At 46.8% G+C, this 18,297-nt stretch overlaps 4 protein-coding genes across 4 annotated transcripts; 2 read left to right on the top strand and 2 right to left on the bottom strand.

Annotated features, from left to right (window-relative positions):
* Nucleotides 1-34: 34 nt before the first annotated feature.
* Nucleotides 35-1,078, top strand: LOC120958744 (DNA-binding protein RFXANK). The gene is made up of 3 exons (XM_040381745.2): nucleotides 35-149; nucleotides 225-512; nucleotides 586-1,078. The coding sequence occupies exons 1-3, from the start codon at nucleotides 118-120 to the stop codon at nucleotides 908-910; spliced, it is 645 nt and encodes a 214-aa protein (XP_040237679.2). The 5' UTR covers nucleotides 35-117; the 3' UTR covers nucleotides 911-1,078.
* Nucleotides 1,079-1,147: 69 nt separating this feature from the next.
* LOC120958741 (transmembrane protein 214-A) lies at nucleotides 1,148-14,827 on the top strand. Its single transcript, XM_040381733.2, has 8 exons — nucleotides 1,148-1,678; nucleotides 2,033-2,882; nucleotides 3,486-3,784; nucleotides 3,861-4,006; nucleotides 11,861-12,172; nucleotides 12,253-12,375; nucleotides 12,470-12,600; nucleotides 13,087-14,827. The coding sequence occupies exons 1-8, from the start codon at nucleotides 1,561-1,563 to the stop codon at nucleotides 13,199-13,201; spliced, it is 2,094 nt and encodes a 697-aa protein (XP_040237667.2). The 5' UTR covers nucleotides 1,148-1,560; the 3' UTR covers nucleotides 13,202-14,827.
* A 908-nt stretch (nucleotides 14,828-15,735) lies between these two features.
* Nucleotides 15,736-16,721, bottom strand: LOC120958745 (uncharacterized). The gene is made up of 3 exons (XM_040381746.2): nucleotides 16,592-16,721; nucleotides 16,047-16,288; nucleotides 15,736-15,939 (listed from the first exon to the last, which is right to left on the bottom strand). Exons 2-3 carry the CDS (start codon nucleotides 16,257-16,259, stop codon nucleotides 15,847-15,849), a joined length of 306 nt encoding a protein of 101 aa, XP_040237680.1. The 5' UTR covers nucleotides 16,260-16,288; nucleotides 16,592-16,721; the 3' UTR covers nucleotides 15,736-15,846.
* A 132-nt stretch (nucleotides 16,722-16,853) lies between these two features.
* Nucleotides 16,854-18,150, bottom strand: LOC120958742 (uncharacterized). The gene has a single exon (XM_040381735.2). The coding sequence runs from the start codon at nucleotides 17,958-17,960 to the stop codon at nucleotides 16,854-16,856; it is 1,107 nt and encodes a 368-aa protein (XP_040237669.2). The 5' UTR covers nucleotides 17,961-18,150.
* Between the last annotated feature and the right edge of the window lie 147 nt (nucleotides 18,151-18,297).

Below are 18,297 nucleotides of genomic sequence, written 5' to 3' on the forward strand. Positions count from 1 at the left end.
TCGTGCACCTTTCCATACCAACCTTGCGAATAACTTGACAGTCACTGTCACGTGCGTTTGTTTACCTGTTTGATTTAAATATAAATAAACACCACACAAACACCGAATTCGTTCACCATGAGCTCGTCTCCAAATTCCGAGGATGATAGGTAATGTTTTAATTTATGATACTACAAATTTGCCCTCTCGCGTATGTTTTGTTAACTTTTCACACTCCCTCACAGAAAGATGGATTTCAATCCATTGCTGCTGGCGAGCGGCAAAAGGAAAAGTGCCTTCCTGCCGTACAAACCTTCGAACACGGTGCTAACAAACTTGCAGCGCGGCAACACGGAAGCAAACATTCCCAGTGAAATCTGTCTCAACTTTCACGAAAAAACCGGACAAGGGGAAATAACCGAGGAACAGATACGGGCGGAACAGGCGGTCGACGTTCCAGATGCCGACCAGTTCACGCCGCTCCACTGGGCGTGCTACTATGGACAGCTTGCGGCGGCCAGTATTCTTATCAAGTACGTGAACAAATCTTAAATTCTGCTCCTACTCTGCTCATTTTACAAGGTTTAATGTTTATGCTCTCTCAAGGTGTGGTGCGGATGTTAACAGACAAGCAATGGACATGATCACCCCGATACTGCTGGCAGGAGCAGGTGGACACAATGAGATCGTCCGATTGCTGGTGGAAAACGGAGCAGTGGTCAATCACATGGACATCGTAGGCAATACTGCGCTCATGTATGCGGCTGCCGGCAACCATCCCCACACCTGTAACGAGCTGCTAAATTCCGGGGCTAGCTTTACCGAGACGAACGAGGACGGCGAGTCCGCCTACTCGCTGGCGGTGAAAAACAACGCTAATCTGGCGCAGGCTGTGCTAGAAAATCACATCACAGCACTGCTGATGACGTGAAGGGGAGCCGTGCTTTTTGGAGGAAAGATATGTGATAATCAGATAAACCATTGAACAAACCCATTGAGAATGTTGGTAGTATTTTAACGTAAAAAAAATCGTGCAAAAATATTTCAAAAATCCCCAAACGAAATAAAACATGCTTTTATGTCAAATACAAAAAAACAAGATGCGCTTACTGCAACAGCACTCACTGTAGACACGTATCGCAGGAAAACAAACGGCTGTCAAAACGTATGTTTTCTATCGTGCACCGCTTCGAACCGTGAATTCGTGTTTCGTTTTCGTTCTACCCGCTGTTTCGCTTGCAATATCTGTGCAGAGTGGCACAAACTTCCGTCGAATTTCGGTGCAATAGTCGCCATTCCCCTGTGTCTGTGATAATCGTGTAAACTGTAAACGGGTGGGAATAGCAAATCTCTTTATTCTTTATCCTGTTTGTTGCGTTTGTGTTATCGCTTTCACCTTTCCCACAACGCATCCTTCCATCCCGGCGTTAAACGGCGTCCCCCTTCCCCTCCTCAGCTGCTATTCGTTTCTTGTGCAATCCCGGTCATTCAATCGGCCAATCGGGTTTAATTTAATTAGGCTTCGCGTTTAATTTGGTCAAAACAATAAAAGAAGAAAAACCCATCAACCCCGGCCGCATAATGGCTGCCGACTGGGCGGTTGTTGGCAAACAGAAGAAATCCCGTAAACAGACGGGAGGAGACAAAAAAACGCAATCCCAGAATGGATCCGAGAGTGCTCCAAAAATAGAAGACATGGGTAAGTTTGGAACGATTGACTCTTTGTCAGCGGCGCGCTAGATGCAAGCGGCGAACTGAGCAAAATTAGTGATCGAGAATAGAGCCGATTCGTCGTACAGCGCCGTCGTACCGGCCTTTCTGCCGGCAGCCTACTGTGCTGATGCACACCCCGTTCCTAGCCCGATCGTGCGTGCGTTCGATTGCCGGTTACACGGTCGGATGCGTGGACGCTGCAGCTCAGTCGCTAGTTTGCTTCCGTGCAATACCGTAACACACCGGCAGCAGCATCATTCGGTGGCCGTACAGCACTTGATTCTACCCGTACCCGTAGTCTAATCCTGTGTCGTGTCGGTTGTGGTGGCTTTATTTTTAGTTGACATGGATGAAATCTGCTCCCTGTACAGCGATGTGAAGGACGATGTGTTTGCGAAATTTAACGGTTTGAAGGACGCCAACGCCGGTGCGAAGGCCGACCCGAAAAAGACGCTCGCACCCGTTAATGGCAAGCGGACGGCGACACCTGTACGCGATCAGGCGCTACAGCAGGGCGGTGGCAGTAACAAAAACAATCAGCAACGGGAACCGGAATCGGGCGCAGCTCCGGCCAAGCAGACGTACAGGAGCTTGGATGCGGCCTTACGTGCGATCAGTGCGCCGGATCTGCACTCCCAGCTTGCGGCCGTGAACGTAAGCTTCAAGGACAATCATCTGATGCTGCTGAAGGCACTGACTGGAATACTGAACGACAAACTGCGGGTGGACGATGCGGCCGCCGACCCACTGTACAGCAGCAAACCGACCACCTACCCGTACAAAACGATGCCCACCGCGCTGCGCACGGTGATTGATGAGTGTATTGGGAAGGCGAACGAGGAGAATGTGAAATATTTCTACGACCTGACGCTGTCTAATTTGGCCAGCGATCTGAACAAGGGTTTGCCCCACCTCGGACACAAGGTGATACTGCAGGCGATCGCGATGCACTATCCGTCGGCCTGTGTTAATAATCTCGCTCGCAATGCGATACTGCGAAATTCGTACCAGAACCGGCACAACATTGGACTGAGCCTGCTGTGGGCCTTGGGTCAGGGCGGGTACAACGATCTGGACGTTGGGCTGAAGGTGTGGCAGGACATCATGGTGCCGGTGATGGAGCTGAAAAACTATAACCGTTTCACGAGCGATTACGTCGTGCGTATCCTTCGACTGCATCGTGCACATAGGTAAGAACAAAACAAAAATTAATCCATTCATTCAGGGTGTGCAATTTTACAACAAAATCAATTTATTAATTCAAACGGAATCTATTCTTAATACTGAAAAACTGTGATTATTTTTCCTGATAATACAATCACGTACGATTGTCGGAAAATATTGACTTCCCTCCACTCCGTATCTCACGCTAAGCCCTAGCACATTAATCTTTCGACAGAAAAGAGATTAATGTGAAACCGTTCCTTTGACGCCGTGCCGCGGATTGCTCAATCGCGTCACCGCCGTGTGTCAAGCCCGTTTTCGGAAGCGGCAACCTGTTGTACCCGTCCCGCTCATTACGAAATGCAGATCACATTTCAGATGGTTCAGCTGCCGAGTTTGGTATTTTTATTGAATGACAATACGGTGCAGGCGGCGGCGGTACCACACCATGCCTGTAAAAAAAATCGGAGCAAATCCATAAACTTCAGCATTAAACTACTCCCAGCCCCCGCCCCAAGCAAAAAAGCCCCGATCCTTCCATGCGGCCGTCGATTGTGTACCAAACAACCGATTCTCCGTGTCTAGCAGCCGGCCGATTGTTAACTCCGTCATTGTGTGCTTATTTATAGACTCACGCTGGGTGGCAGCGAGTTCCTCACGATCCTCAGCTCGCTGACAACGCAACCCAAAGCGTGCCGCGAACTGGATGAGGCAGCTCAACTGCTGGTGGAACGGTACGTGTTCAGCGCACCGAAGGCATCGGCCACCTTCACGATGCTGTTCAAGAACGTCTCCTTCATCACGCGACCGGAGATGATTTACTACGGACTGGCACTGTGCCTGTTGGAAGATCCTGAATCGGCTGCCGTCTGGTTAGGGTTGTACCGGAGCAATGTGGAAACTTCGCTCGCCATACTGAGCTATCTGAGTGAGTACGGAAGCACCATTCTAACGGTGTTGGAATCAATGCGAAGAAGCCTTATTTGATATTTCTTCTTCAACAGATACTTCATCGCAGAAAAACTGCAGCAAACTATTAGGTGAGGACCACTTCATTCGGTTTTTGTCGGACGTGGAAAAACTGAACGAAGAGCTTCAGCAGTCAAAGAAGAAAATCGAAGGCCTGGAATCGGTTACTAGTATACTAAAGGTAGGTAGTGTAATGATTTTTAAATCAATCTGTAGCGCCGAAATTGAAGGTTATTTTATAAGACACATTTTACATCTCATTTGTAAGGTGAAATATCATTACTTATGTTATATTGATGAAACAGTGTTTATTCTTAACAAACATTTCTTACCATTTATTACAACAACTGTTATTTCAAATTTCTTCAAATGAACAAAAAAGTCTTTCATTGGAGTTTTTCTTTTCTATAACGAGACCTACACATTCATAACGGTCTACATAGGTCCGGTGAACAGACTGTAGGTAATGCTCAGTAGTGATGAATGATGAAAAATCGAAATCGGCTCTGGAATCGGAACTGATTCCTAAATCAGAATCGGCTTGGAAGCGGAATCGATTCCGGCATCTCTATAAGCGTAGGCCTTTGGGTCCAATGATGATCCGGTTAGTCCGTGATGGTCCGTATTGATAGCCGGAAAGAATCAAAATTTACTTGTAAACTATTCATTCTCATGGAGATTCCCGGACTAATTTCGCTTCTGAAATTTCTTATTTCAATTCACGAACAGATTCTCTTTGCGGAGTTAATTCCATTTCTGGAGTCAACCATGATTCCGTTACCGGGGAAAATTGCGATTCAAAGTTCGATATCGATTCCGGAGCCGATTTTGATAGCGGAATCGGTTCTGGAGCCGACTTCGAAATCGGATCCGGAGTCAACTGTGGAATCGGCTTCGGAATCGGCTCCAGAATTGATTCTGACCACGGAATCGGAATCGGGTAGATCCGATTCCGAGCTCCCATCACTAACACTGCTTCTAGACGACCAACTTTTGTACCGCGACAAATTTTCTGCGAGCTCTTTGTTCTAAAACAACATCTCAGTTTTAGAACAAAATCAGAGGTAACCGTGATTGTCGCGGGTTTGTGAAATTTTCACAGAAAGGCAACGCTCGCGTTTCGCGACATTACGATCAAAGTAAGCCATACATTCGTGCTAAAACAAGGACGGTTTGACAGATAGAAAGTGTCGCAAAAAATTGTCGCGGAAGATTTTTTGGGTCGTCTAGAAGCAGTGTAATGCACAGTCCTTGCTAAAGTACCCAAATGTGTATAAATTGCATTTAGGGTGTGTAAAAGAGCAAAAATATTAATTGTTTTATAATTGATATTTTCAAGCTAATGAAAATTCCGCTTAAAATTTCTTTAAATAATTTCAAACCCAAATTCCCCCAACTGCGTACAAAAGCCGTTCGACAGTACGCTCGATCCGACCTCAACCATCGCATGTAAACCGATCCAGTGACAGCTGCGGCTGCCAACGCGAAAGCCGTTTTGACAACACGACGGTTTGTCCCCGTGCGCACCGCTTCCCCCCGTCTTGTCCCGGCCCACAAACGAATCCAATCGGTCGTTAACAGCCTTTTTTCCCACTCCTCACAGTTGATTTTCTGCTTGTGCATCGTGAAGCCACGCATTTTGTCGTTGCCGATTTTTTCTTCACACACTCACACCTTCCACGACGGAAAACTACTACCTGTACACAGTACTACTAGGTTTAGCTTGTTTTTAGTGTACCCGCCACGGTTGCTACGGTTGGTTTTTTTTTCTCTCACGAAACATTTTTGTCCCAGGTTTTACTCTCCTCGCGGTCGTTGGCTCGGTTGGTTGGTGCGGCAGGGTTAAACAACCGCTCGAACGCCGCCGCCGTAACAGCAAAGACAAAGGTGTGTGGAAACGGGGTGTGACGCGATGATGGTGATGTGTGCGCCCTGGCTGTGTGTGGAACGATTCCTCCCTAGTAGCCCATCGTGTGTGCGAGAGATGTAACTCCGTGGCCGCAATTTTCATTGATCGAGTTGTGCTAACGTTTTGCCGTGTTTGTGTGTGTATGTGTGTGCGGTTATGCCCAATTTCCTCGTGCCCCCAGCCTACGACAGCGAACGTCCGTGCGTGTGTGCGTGAGCGTGTGTGTGCGTATGCGTGCGTGCGTGCTTGCGTGTGTAGAGCATCTCGAAGCGGAGACAGCAAGGGCGATGGAACACTGAAAACGCTTTCCGGGGAGGACGCCGCGAGCATGCTATCACAGCAAACTGCCACGAATGTACCACCACTTTCCAAATGGCACACACGTTGCCACCGATGCTATGTGCTTGTATATGATTGTGTGTGTGTGTGTGTGCGAGCTGGCGAGTGGATCCGGTGAAAATGTGTCCAGAGGCACAAAAGGAGGCAAAGATGTGAGGAGCGGGCGCTTGTGATCTGCCCCAAAACTACCCAGCGGGGTCTAAAGCTTATCGGCAGAATGTTCATCCCTTCACGGGTCGCCGTTCGCTGGAAGGGAGAAAATCGATACATCTTGAACCCTCCCGCCACACGAGCTCACAAGGGCTACCATGAAATGAAAAAAAAGATCCGCTGCGACTCCCGTCTCTACACGCCGTTTCGGCACCAAACGGGTGTAACGTTAGCTTTTATCTTTTTCACTCTTTCACACGCATCTCCGAGCAGAGAATGTCCTTAATTTGGGGTTAAACTAAGCACATTTCGCGCAGCAAGAGGGATAGCTTTTAATTAATCTCCCTTTTTTTGCTTCTCAGCGTTGAAATTACATTCACACTAGCCAGTGTGTCCGATGGCTAGTGACGTGTACACGGAGTACTCACTGCCGCGAGAGGACAGTGAGCAAACTTTCTCTACAAACAATATTTTAAACGCCAAGAATCAGACGGGCTGTGTACCGCTTTCCGGCTGCTTCCAATCTCTTGCATGCTGCATCTTATGCCGGGCTAGAGGCGGCACATCACCACCAGAGCCACACAAGTACATGATCATCGTATTGCTTTTTCTTTGCGATCGAAACATGCACAACATGCACGGAAAATGGTGTGTTACATGTGGAATGTGATGGTTTGCGTGTACAATTGCCACTACTTCCTCACCACGTACACCCAGCCGGGGGTGGTGCATTGTGAAGCGCTGCGGTGCAATTGCGCCCAGTATGTACCGAGTGTTGTACGGTGGTGAATTTGTGTTAATTTCATGTGAGAATGAGTAACAATCGTCGGCCGGAGGGGGTCGTCCAGGTTTCACCGGCTTTTCTGGCAGACAGAGATTTCACATCTTCATCCGTTTCTTGGCTCCACTTTCTACCATAATACTCTGCTATATGGGCTAAGGAAGCTGGAATAAAGTGGTTAATGGTGTCTAGAGTAGCAAAAAATGTCCATGCTATTCGTCAAATCGTTAACCTCCCATTGAAATGGACAAATGAAGAACGTCGTCACTCCAGCATACTATGGGAGATGCTTCGGGCCTCAGCAGTTGCATCCCCGTTATCACTTTCTGTTTATCTTGTGTAGCAGCGATGCACAACACACTGCTCTTGAGCTCAGATAATCAGGAAGGTTGCTGACCCCCTGTGCCCCGTCCCGTCAAAGCAACTCATTTCGGAGATGATAGGTTCAATGCGAAGAGAAGAAAGCTTTTGTTTGGATCATTCTTGCCTGGCCAGTCCCTCCCGACCGCGATTGTAACGGTTACACATTGCCCACACACACACACACACACACACACGCGGACGCGCGCACGCCCGAGAGGATCGCGCAGCATCATCGGGACAGGCCGTGCCAACCGGCAAAAGAAACCGGTGGACTGCCTCCACCATCACAAAAAACAACCAACGGCTACTTGATCGTCATCCTCTCCGTTTCCGTGCCGACGAAAGGGGGTTGAACAATCTTGCTTCACACTTCCCACCTATCTTCGTATGTCTTCTCTCTCGCTCGCTACCGTCTTGCATAGGTAGAATGTTTCGGAACCAAGTCTAAGAGGCAAAATAGTTAACCGAAAACGGAAAACCTGTCGCCAAGGGGGGCACCACGGAGACGGACCCACTGGTTTGTCGATCTTTCCAAAACTCCTAATGGAACTGCCAGCAGTTCAAGTGGCTGTCGTGCGCTCCGTTAGCAGTGTGTGTGTGTGAGAGAGAGAGAGATAGAGAGTGAGAGGAAAGGAGACAGAGGTACCGTTAAGTAATCGACGGGGTGACGGGGCGATGTTACCTGCAAACGTGGTCGCACCGTGGCTGAAGTCGCGATTTTCTCTGTTTCGTTTGCGTGTGCCGGCTTGCAAACCCCACACAACGCACACACACAACATGGCTTCGGTGGTGAAACGACGGCAGCACCAAATCGACCAAATCGTACTGCTGGATGGAAGCTCCGGCACCTCATTTACCCGGGCGGCCTGGATAATGGCTAATGCCATTACGTAGAGCCGGCTGAACGTGACGATATTTCGCATGCAGAAATTATTCCATCTCCTCCCTGCCCTGCCCGCCCGGTGCGCGCATGCGTGCAGACTGATTTAGAAAGTGCAGTGGACATAATTGCTTTCCGAACGGCCTGCTACACTCTGCTGAGGCCCATAGGCAACTTCCGCAGGCAAGGCGCTTCCTCATCATCGGTGGATTGTTTTAAGTCACTGACATCATACCGGATCATTGAAACAGCTGCTTTTTTACCGGACGCATTCACACAAAAAGACGCAGTGGCATATTCAAAAAAAGCGATGATCAAATCAGAACGCACTGTGCCATGCGTCACGCGTTAATTGTTTACTTACGCGGTCTGGCTGTGTTGGCGTCCAGGCCAGGCACCCAGCGTTTCGCTTAGATTGCTTTGATTTATTGCATCCTCTAGATCCTAACCTTTGCTCCACACTTATAGCCTTGGATAACATAAATCGGTGACCGTCCGATCAGATCGAGATATTACTTTATTATTGTCCACGCACCTAAAACTGCAGTTCCCCTCCTCCTTTCTTTCAGCCATATCAGCCCAGAACAGCTGTTTTCCGCACCTATCGCAGCCGCCAAAATGTGATGTGGCCTTTTCCGAATGGTCGCGAACTGCATCGCGAACCTCACACCACCACCCTGTCACCTTCGTCGACGGTGTTGGGCGATAAGAAGGGGGTGTTCTGCTTTTTTTAGGAAGGTCAATTCCCGTAACTGCAAGAGCCCCTAAGTGGGCATGTGGCACTGATAACAAGCCTATGATTTGCGCAGGCCTGTATGCATTCGAAGGCACAATAAATTAACCAAAAGGCCAGGCGAATATAGAAATGCCGCGTGGCAGAAAATCGAGGTAGAAACAGCAGTAAAAGGAAGGACGTGAAATCCGGTAAAAGCTTTAGAAAGTACGTTAGTTTTTCTAGTGAAATGTTTGTTGCTGAATTTAGCACATTTATCTGATGTGTGACACGTTGCTGGTATGTTCTAGAAGCGTTCATTGCGTTCAAATTGCAACGGCATTTGTTGCTTTTCGCTGCAAAAGGCCTATTTACAAACATTGACCCACAAAAAGAGGCTTTATTTGTTAACATCCTACAACAAAAAATCAAACACAAGTATAAAAGTGATGATTTGACCGATTTATTGGTGTCAGAACCGCAGTGCGAACGACATGGTGTTACAGCTTGCAGACAAAAGGAAAAATCGCAAACGATCGACAAACACACACAGCCGCCCCGTGTCTTGTACGTGTGTGTGTGTGTGCTCCAAAATTGGTCTGAACAAGTGTCGTTAATAAAAGTATTTTCGTTTTTGGATTTTTGCTTCAAACCATTACCGGTACGCGGGGCGAATTCTAGGGCAAGGATGACGCGAATCTTTTAGAAAGGCACAATTGGTACTTGGTACAAAATTAACGAAAGCACCAGCAGCAAAAATTGTATTAATTGTGGCTTTTATCAAGACACATTTGCTGCCGATGCAGGTAGTAGTAGTGCTCGATGCAGCCGCGATCGCTGCTTCATTACTGTTGTGGACAGACCGCTGCCTGATCCTGAGGGCTCACTGTTGACAGCAAGGCTGTCATCCTGTGACGTCCTCAGTGAGGATCGCGGCGCGAGCAGGACCAGTCGTCCTCTCCCCGCATTGCGTGTGTGTATGCGTTATTGTGTATTACGTGTTATTGTATAACGATACCAAAGAGTAGAATAAAATATACATATTCTGTTTGTGCCGTACACACCACCGTCTCATGTTTGTTTTGTGCGGACACAACAATTACAATTCCCCGGTACCGGTTTTGCGTACAGATATGCGCCTTCGCACCGTACTGCACGTGTGTAGGGTGGCTTTAGGCGTAATTTACGCCCTTGGCGCACTTACGTAATGATGCGCGATGTAAACGTGCGTGTGTGTGTATTTGCACGTAGTGAAATCGTTTCCACCTCTCAATCGTTGACGATATATTGGGACTTTATGCGTATATATTAGCTGATCTTTTCAACAATTGCGTATGCGTGATGGGATGAAATGCGCATGATCGAATCGATTGATTCGATCGCAGATTGCTCTGATCAGATCGAAATCAGATAAAAATAAACTTGCTTTACACGCACTTTTCAATGAAGCTTGGGCGTGCGCTTCGGGGAGGGACACAGAAAGGTGTAAGAAAGGCGTAGAATAAAGCACGAGAAGTTCGATTTGTAATAGTGCAAACAAGACGGCCATTCCATTGAGAGATGTAAACCATTCTTTACATGCTCGTACATGCATTCCAGACAAGCGTGTTGCTTACTGCCTGCTGTACAATGATCTACATATGTTGCGCCGTGTGCTGGCCCGTTGGCCGCCTGTGGTTGCTTCCCGCCGGGAGTGAGGGCCATATAGGAAAATTATTAGCAACCGATTAGGGTAATAGCAACACGAGCTCCCCCACAACAACAACACCAACCACCATTCGTATTCTTTCATTCATGGTTTCCGCTTGCCGCCCCTGTTCATTGATTCGATAAAGGCGCTCGACTTTGTACTGTGATATTGATGCGGTGAGGCCAGAAAATTCATCCTTCCAAAAGCTAAGCTGCTGGGGTGGCACGTTATGGTGCATGAAAACCTTCATGCTCTTTTCGATGAAGCATGAAGCTTTGGCACACAAGCGCACGCACCCTTCCGCCTTTGTTTGTTCACCTCGTGCGCGTACGCAATGGGGGACGATAGCAGTGAATCTTATGCACATATGTAGAGACCTCGTCCTTTTTAGATGCTAATCGGTTTGATTCGATTTTTTTGCAACATATTTGCACGTTAGGCGCTACTGCTGCTGCTGCTGCTTGGTTTGGTGCAGGTGTAGTCTAAGGAGCGTTTACAGATCCACTGTCAGTTCGTTTGTTCAATTCGACCGGACAGATCAGACAGAGGGGCAGTATTTAGCCTGAAAAGAAGGCAATTTTAGAACAACTTTTAGCGCACGGTTTACCGCGTGAATCCTTTGCTTTCGATAAGAAACCAATTCAGATTCTATTGGGTGTTATTCCCTATCAGTGTCCGTGCACAAACCGTTCGATAACCGTCATTGCTTTGTTTTCCTCTCCACAATAGTTGCATTCCCTGTCTTGGTCGTGATTGTACATTCCATACATCCTCTTGTGTGTGTGTAAAGTGTCGTGTCTGAGGAACGATCTCCTCCGTACTGATCGTACCCCCCGTGGTTAAACTATTCAAAGTGTAAAGTGTAAAGTGTAACAAAAACAACCCCACAACTGGTATTGTCTATACATCCCATCAAAGGAACGCAGGGTGCATCGAATTATTATTTACCTATAACTTGTAAGAAAGCAAAAAAAAAGCACACCTATTTAAAAATGGCCCCGAAGTCGTCCGCTGACAAGAAAGCCCAAAAACAGAAGCCGCAGAACGCTGCTAACCAAAACCAAAACCAGAAGAAGGTAATTGATGTTCAGGATTCATCGGGAAGATTTAGTTCTGTTTAATGAAAAAACAAATTTATTTTATAAATTAAAATGAACAGCACTTTACTAAATATTTTATTCTTTTTTTGGTATTTCTGTTCATCCATACAGGAAGTGCAGGGCAAATCGAAGAAGAAGCAATCGTCAAAGGTGAACAGCAAATCTTCTTCCTCGGTCACTTCCGTCCTCTGCAGCTTCCTGCTGGCCACATTCCTGCTGTTCGGCGTGACGGGCGCACTCATAGGCTATGACACGTACCGGGCCGGCGGCAAGTTCGAGGCTTCGTTCACCGGGCAGACGCTGAAGCAGGCCGGACTGCTGCCGGCGGTACAGGATGCGTGGACCTGCACGATGAAGTACAGTGCCCGCGGCTACAAGTGGGCCGAAACGAACGTACCGGTGTACTATCAAGCCACCAGCAAGGTAAGCAGAGTGAGCAGTGGGATCGATGTGGATATGCATTTAATGATCCTGTCCTTTTTCCTGTTTTCGTTCACTTGCAGGCCCTTGGACCATACGTAGAATTTTCGATAGATTTTGGCAAAGTTCTCTGGAATGGTACGAAGAAGGGCTTCGCCAACATGAAGCTGCTAGCCGAGCAGAAGCTCCCAGTGGTGGCTGATTTCGTAAGTATCCTTCCATTTCTCCTCTTCTGTGTGCCTGGTGTGTGTGTGTGTGCTGTAAATTCATTGTATTTTGCTCCTTTTTTTTTTGCTTCAGATTGAACAGTACGCACCGGGACTGCCGAAGAAGATCGGTGATGCATCATGCGCGTTCTGTGACACCGTGAGCACGTTTGCGTCCAATGCGTACAAGCACACGTTCGAGTTCTTCAAGACACAGGTGTTTGTGTAAGTGTAAGGGGTGTGGTGTACAGGGATTTGTCAATGTTCACAAGGATTTGCTGTTGCCCAAATTCATTTATCGGTTATATTAACTCTTTCCAAGGAATAGTTAATTAACGAATAATCATTTATGATGTCAGTGTAATTCATAACGCTATTAATATGTAAATTCTCTTAACCATTATCGTTTATCATATGTTCGTAACGTCAGGTTCGATCGCAATCGTAACGTTCTACTACAGCGTGATATGTTTATTTATTTAATGATTTCTTTGTTCTCTTTATATGTTATTTTTCATTATTTTATATTTTTCTTTTAATTTTAATTGAAGTTTTGTTTTATATTGCTTTTTCTTTCAAAATTGATGGTATAATTCATGACAAATAATGCTTTAAAATATGTATTTTTTTTTTCAATATCCTTTTATTCAGTTTTTGAAGCATAAAAACAATGAATGATAACTTTTTTCTTCTTCTTATCTTTCGATACAGTGGGAAACTTTCCATGGAAAGCTTGGGAAAAGCCTTCAACAGTACCCAACAGGCTGCTGCTCAGTACTATAGTTGGTTCAACGATCAGGTTGATTTCTATGCCAAGCTAAAGTAGAACGGTGAGCATCATTCCCACCGTTAGCAGCAGCAGCAGCAGCAGCAGTAATCACCGCAACAGCAACAACATCAACAACAATGTCTCGTAATAAGCATCCTTCTTCGATCTTCGGTGGAACTGGGCGGAGATGAAATGGCTCTCTATTCCATCGACGTCCGGGGATAGGCTAGTTTGGACTCGATTGGTCTGCGATCGATCGGCGGTTCAGCTTGCGCTCTCTACCTTACTATCATCATTCGATCCGATGTATGCAGAAGAACAGTGAGAGGAAGAAAAGCAACGCGCGGTGCATTACGGTTTAAGATAAAAAAATGAGCATGCGAGGAAAGCCAGCACGCATGGCACGCGGACGACGGTCGAAGCATTAGGAAAATGGAAAGTGTGTAATTGTTTCTAGCAATAAGAGAAAATTGAGGGTGAGTCATAGACCGAGAGGGAGTAAGAGATTGTGTACGTAAAAGATTCAAAGCAAAAGCCGGTAGCGCAGCCTACCACAGATATAGGGGAGCACAGACACACTGCATACAAAGTCACATCAATCAGGGGGGGGGGGGGGATCATCTGTACGTCACAAAAGGGAAACGCATTGTGATCGTGTTTGGGAGTATCTAGTAGGCGCAACATCCTTTACCTACCTTTGATATCCGCAGGGTCGGAGCATGAGGAAGTTCCTTTCCTCACACGCAAAAAGGAAAACGCGTCGATCTTTTGCTAGAATGGAGGTGTTTTGTCTTATGCCTGTTATGTATCCAGTGTGTCTGTGTGTTTACTATTGTTTGTGGTAAGCTCATTTAGTGAAGTGTGTCACACAGTCCTGTCCCGTTGCATATTATATTGTGCGTTTGTTTAGTGTTAAAAACAATACTGACCATTGGAACACAGAAAGGAACGAGGAACTATTTGCATAGGATGAGAGGAGTCACACACTTCGGCGGGAATCGAGTTAGATGTGGTGCATGGAAATGACATCGAAAAGGACAGAACATGATCATCGTTAGTCATCATCATTGTCATCATCGTGGAGAACATAGCGATACAAGATACCGCGTTTGTGTGTGTGTGAGTGAGAGCGAGAGAGGAAGAAAAAGAGCGAGCAAGCCATATAAAGGATGATAATAAACTGAAACAACATCGTGTTTAGTGTGGCTTAAGAGAACAAACTAGAGCCTAGAGCGTTGCAGCCGGAGAGATAAAAGAGATTCTTCAGTCAGGTGTCAGGTGTATCTTGTGTGTAAAGTGCAGCAAGGGTAGGAGGACACACTCCCCCTTTCGATGGTCAAAATAGACAGACTTTTTTTACAATTATACTTTTTTTTCTGGTTTGCTAATTTAAGATCCACGCGATACTAAGGACTGCCCACACCTATGAAAGTCAATAATTATGAGCGCGGCGACGCCCGTTTTGATTCAAACAAATAATACTTCACGCAATTCCCCGGAACAGTGTTTAAGGGCAAAGGCCAGGAAGATTTTAAGAACCGTTTGGTACACATTTCATTCAGAACACCACCATATTTCGACAAAAAATATCATAATCTCCCCCCCGATATTCATCCCTTGAGAAAGGAGTGCAGAAAAGAATGAGAAAAAAAGAAACATTAAAAATGAACCACAAACACAGAATGTACTGTTTTTTGTTGTGTGTTTTTTTTTGGTACTTTCTGTTGATGACCCGCTGTCCCAAAACGGTAACAATGACCATTGGAGGTTTCTGTGCCTCAGTGAATCTTCTAAGAAGAAACAATTAATCTGAAGATTCATCCTGGGTGCCGGGGGGAACCACTATGGCCCAAAAATTGATCTCGAATCCAGTTCCAGGTCCTAGAACTGATACTTAATCTAGTGCCATTCCTGGTAGTGATTCTGCATCCATACCGTTCGTTTAACTGATCCTGTCCAATACAGGCCCTGGAGCTATTTCTGAACCCGTATTGGTCGTGGAACTGATCCTGCACCTATACATACCAGCTTAAACGCTTATCCAAAAGTCATGAGAGTCCTAGAACAAATCCTGAATGCATTCCAATCCTGGAACACATCACCAAACCATAAGGGTTCTGGAATGTATCCTAAACCCATGTTTGCAACCCACTATTGCAGAACGCTTATTGGTCGTGTTCGAGGGCGTCTTCGTGCTTAGACTACTACTACACGTACGATGAAAATTGCGACCGCTGACGTTTTCCGAGCTTTTCAACGATTCATGAATCTTTGAAGATATTGATCTTTAGATATTCCATAATCGTTTCAAGATTTGTATGAATCTTAAAAGAATTATGGAATTTTTGAAGTAGGATGTCGTACGCAATCCGACTGCGTTGTATTTGAATTAATTCAATGTCTGAAAAGCCTGTAAAGCCTGACATGACTGCGTATGTCATTACACCAAATAGAATACTCATGAAGAGCTGTACACAGGCACCCTACCATGCTTACCGATCAATGAAGAGTACAACGTACAAAAGCGCCCCGTGTCGTTTCTACAATAATGTCGGGATGTAATCATCGGTTTTTGGAAACAATTCCCGAAATTGTCTATATAACGGATGAATGTATTTCAATATTAATTTACAAGGAATAGGCGGATTCCTCTAGTGGTGGTGCCTCCCGTGCTGCGGATGTGCTCACAGCTAACGCACTCTCTAGTAGGCATCGACACGCGGCGGTGGTGCGTAATATCCATCGCCCTTGCGCTCACCGTTCCATCCCTGACGATGTCTTTCCATTCGCATTGCCTATGGGAACAAAGAAAGAAAAAAGCACCGTTCGGGAAAGACCATTTTAAAATAAACGCGCACTTTGATGGCTAAGCCTCTCTAGAAGGAAGGGTTTGTTTACATACCCGGAATCTAGCGATCTGTTTCGTCATGAACGCACACTCCTGGAAGTCGGCCAGCAGATCAGCACACTTCTTCGCACCGCGCACAGTACCGTACGCTTCGAGGCAGTCGATCGAAGCCATCTCCAGCTCGCCGCACTTGTCGTACTGCTGGAAGTTGACCATCGACGCGGTCAGGTCGGTGAACGGTGAGCGGAAGAACGGTCCAAGAGACATCTTTTGCTAGTTTTTGCTGGGATGACTGGCTGGAACGGAAAACCAACGGGGTGGAAAACGAGAAATGGTAAGCTACAATTAAACAAATTTGTTTGTTTCCCAAGGATGCAAGTCTCTCGTTTGGTGCAGCATCAAAATAAAGCAACTGTGATGTAACGTCACTGTCTTGCGGCCGAATACGCTATGAAATACACCACGAAATACGGCATTTTGTAGCTTTTCTTTAGCAAGACACAACGGGAGAAAGTTACACACTGTATACGTATAATCGCCCTGCCTTTAAAATAAGTAAAATCCACAAATTAATAGAGTAGATTGCGATAAAAACTCACCTCGTCGAATCACGAACAGGGATGTTTTTTTCCACTCGCTTTTGGAACTTCCGAATTGACAGCCAGCAGACGTGTCAAACTCCGTTTGATAGCAGTGTTGCCAGACAGAAGAGTATTTGACTACGGCTGCTACGATAGCGTTTGCAATTTCCGTTGCATGTTTATTCGCTAAAATAATTCCATTCATTTCCTTCATTGTACATTGTTCTATGCTAAGTCGTACCGCTAACAGCATTATTTCAGTTCAGATTTTTCGTTAAAATTAATGGTCACGTTCGTGGTTTGGATATTTCGCAGAATAGTCACTACCTCGTTCGGTGGAATCACTCGTTCTGTGCGATCGATAGGAGCTACCTCCGTACGGTTGGTACCTATCGTTGCCATGTCCCCGGTTGCGGGAACCATCATCGTCATTTCGACCGTATCCTCGAGAGCTCCTAGATTCCGAATCATACCCATCCCTACGGTGCCGACTGTCGTACCGGTCTCTGCTCGAATATCCATCGCTACGACGATCGTATCCGTGCCGCTCTCGATCGTGATACCCACCGCTATCCGATCGTCTACTGTACGGGTTCCGTTCACCCGCTTCATACCCGCTGCGAGAGTTGGACCGCTCTCCGGAATGTCTATCATCACGTTCCCTGCTGCCCGAGCTACCTGGTTCTTGCTTCATTTCGCCATACCGGCCACTGACAACTCTTCCAGCATTCGCCCCGTGTGAAGCGTTTCGTCGCAGCCCAAACTGTTCAAGATCATTCTGGCGCTCGTTCAGTGCACTGCTACCGAATTCTTCGTCCGAGGTTGGTTCTCGCTTCGTCCCGCTGTCGTTCTTCAGCACAGCGGCAGCCGTTCGCTGCTCCACAAACTGATTTATCTTCGGTGTGATAAAGGCTGCATTTTCGTTCTTTTTCGCTCGGCAGCTTTCCAGCGGATCGTACGCCTTGCAGTCCGAATCGTCCCAACACTCGGTATCGTCCAGCAACGTCTGTCCGACCGTTGTGCTGGTAGTGCCACCGCGGCCACCACCACGACCACGACCGCCGCCGCCGCCGGCTCCTCCTCCTCTTCGTATGATCGGTTCGGTTGTGTTGATGATGAGATCGTCGGCCGGATCGGGCAGGCTCGATACACGGCTAGCGGCCCCCGTCGTGAGGCTGTACTTGTACGCATCCAGCTGGCCACGGCTCGTGCACGTCTTCATGTGTTGCTGCAGCTCCTCCTCCCGCATCAGGTGGGACGTGTCGAGATGGCATCGGGCCAGTTTGATGTCCGGATGTTGTCGTTGGCACTTGACGATATGCATTGCGAACGATTTGCCCTCGATCAGATGCGTCACCTCGAACGGGCACTGTTTTAGGTCGGACATGATGTATGGAGCTGAGTTTATGCACGTCGAAAGCCAATTTCAATCACAGTTGTCTGTATCGAAGGGACGCTACTACGAAAACAGGCCGCTTGGCACACTTGCTGGCAGTGTACTGTTCAGCAATTTTCAGCTGACAGTGCAGTGTTGTTGGTTCGGGCAACTTGGTGACAGTGTTGCCAAGTTACCCAATTTCTTTCAAATCAAATCAAAACCTCCACCAAAAAACCGTTACCATGTCACAAAAAAAATGTTCCAAGAATCAATTTGCCCTGTTATTTGAGTATATTATTATATCCGATAGAAAATCCAAATGCTCTAACCCCTCCCCGAACCGAAC

Source organism: Anopheles coluzzii, chromosome 3, assembly GCF_943734685.1.
Source record: "Anopheles coluzzii chromosome 3, AcolN3, whole genome shotgun sequence".
Lineage (NCBI taxonomy): Eukaryota > Metazoa > Arthropoda > Insecta > Diptera > Culicidae > Anopheles > Anopheles coluzzii.

Coding starts and splice junctions, on each gene's coding strand:
- LOC120958744 (XM_040381745.2), top strand. CDS start 118: ATGAGCTCGTCTCCAAATTCCGAGGATGATAG. Junction 150..224: donor CCAAATTCCGAGGATGATAG/GTAATGTTTTAA, acceptor ACTCCCTCACAG/AAAGATGGATTTCAATCCAT. Junction 513..585: donor GCGGCCAGTATTCTTATCAA/GTACGTGAACAA, acceptor TGCTCTCTCAAG/GTGTGGTGCGGATGTTAACA.
- LOC120958741 (XM_040381733.2), top strand. CDS start 1,561: ATGGCTGCCGACTGGGCGGTTGTTGGCAAACAGAAGAAATCCCGTAAA. Junction 2,883..3,485: donor CGACTGCATCGTGCACATAG/GTAAGAACAAAA, acceptor GCTTATTTATAG/ACTCACGCTGGGTGGCAGCG. Junction 3,785..3,860: donor CGCCATACTGAGCTATCTGA/GTGAGTACGGAA, acceptor CTTCTTCAACAG/ATACTTCATCGCAGAAAAAC.
- LOC120958745 (XM_040381746.2), bottom strand. CDS start 16,259: ATGTCTCTTGGACCGTTCTTCCGCTCACCGTTCACCGACCTGACCGCG. Junction 15,940..16,046: donor AACAGATCGCTAGATTCCGG/GTATGTAAACAA, acceptor TTGTTCCCATAG/GCAATGCGAATGGAAAGACA.
- LOC120958742 (XM_040381735.2), bottom strand. CDS start 17,960: ATGTCCGACCTAAAACAGTGCCCGTTCGAGGTGACGCATCTGATCGAG.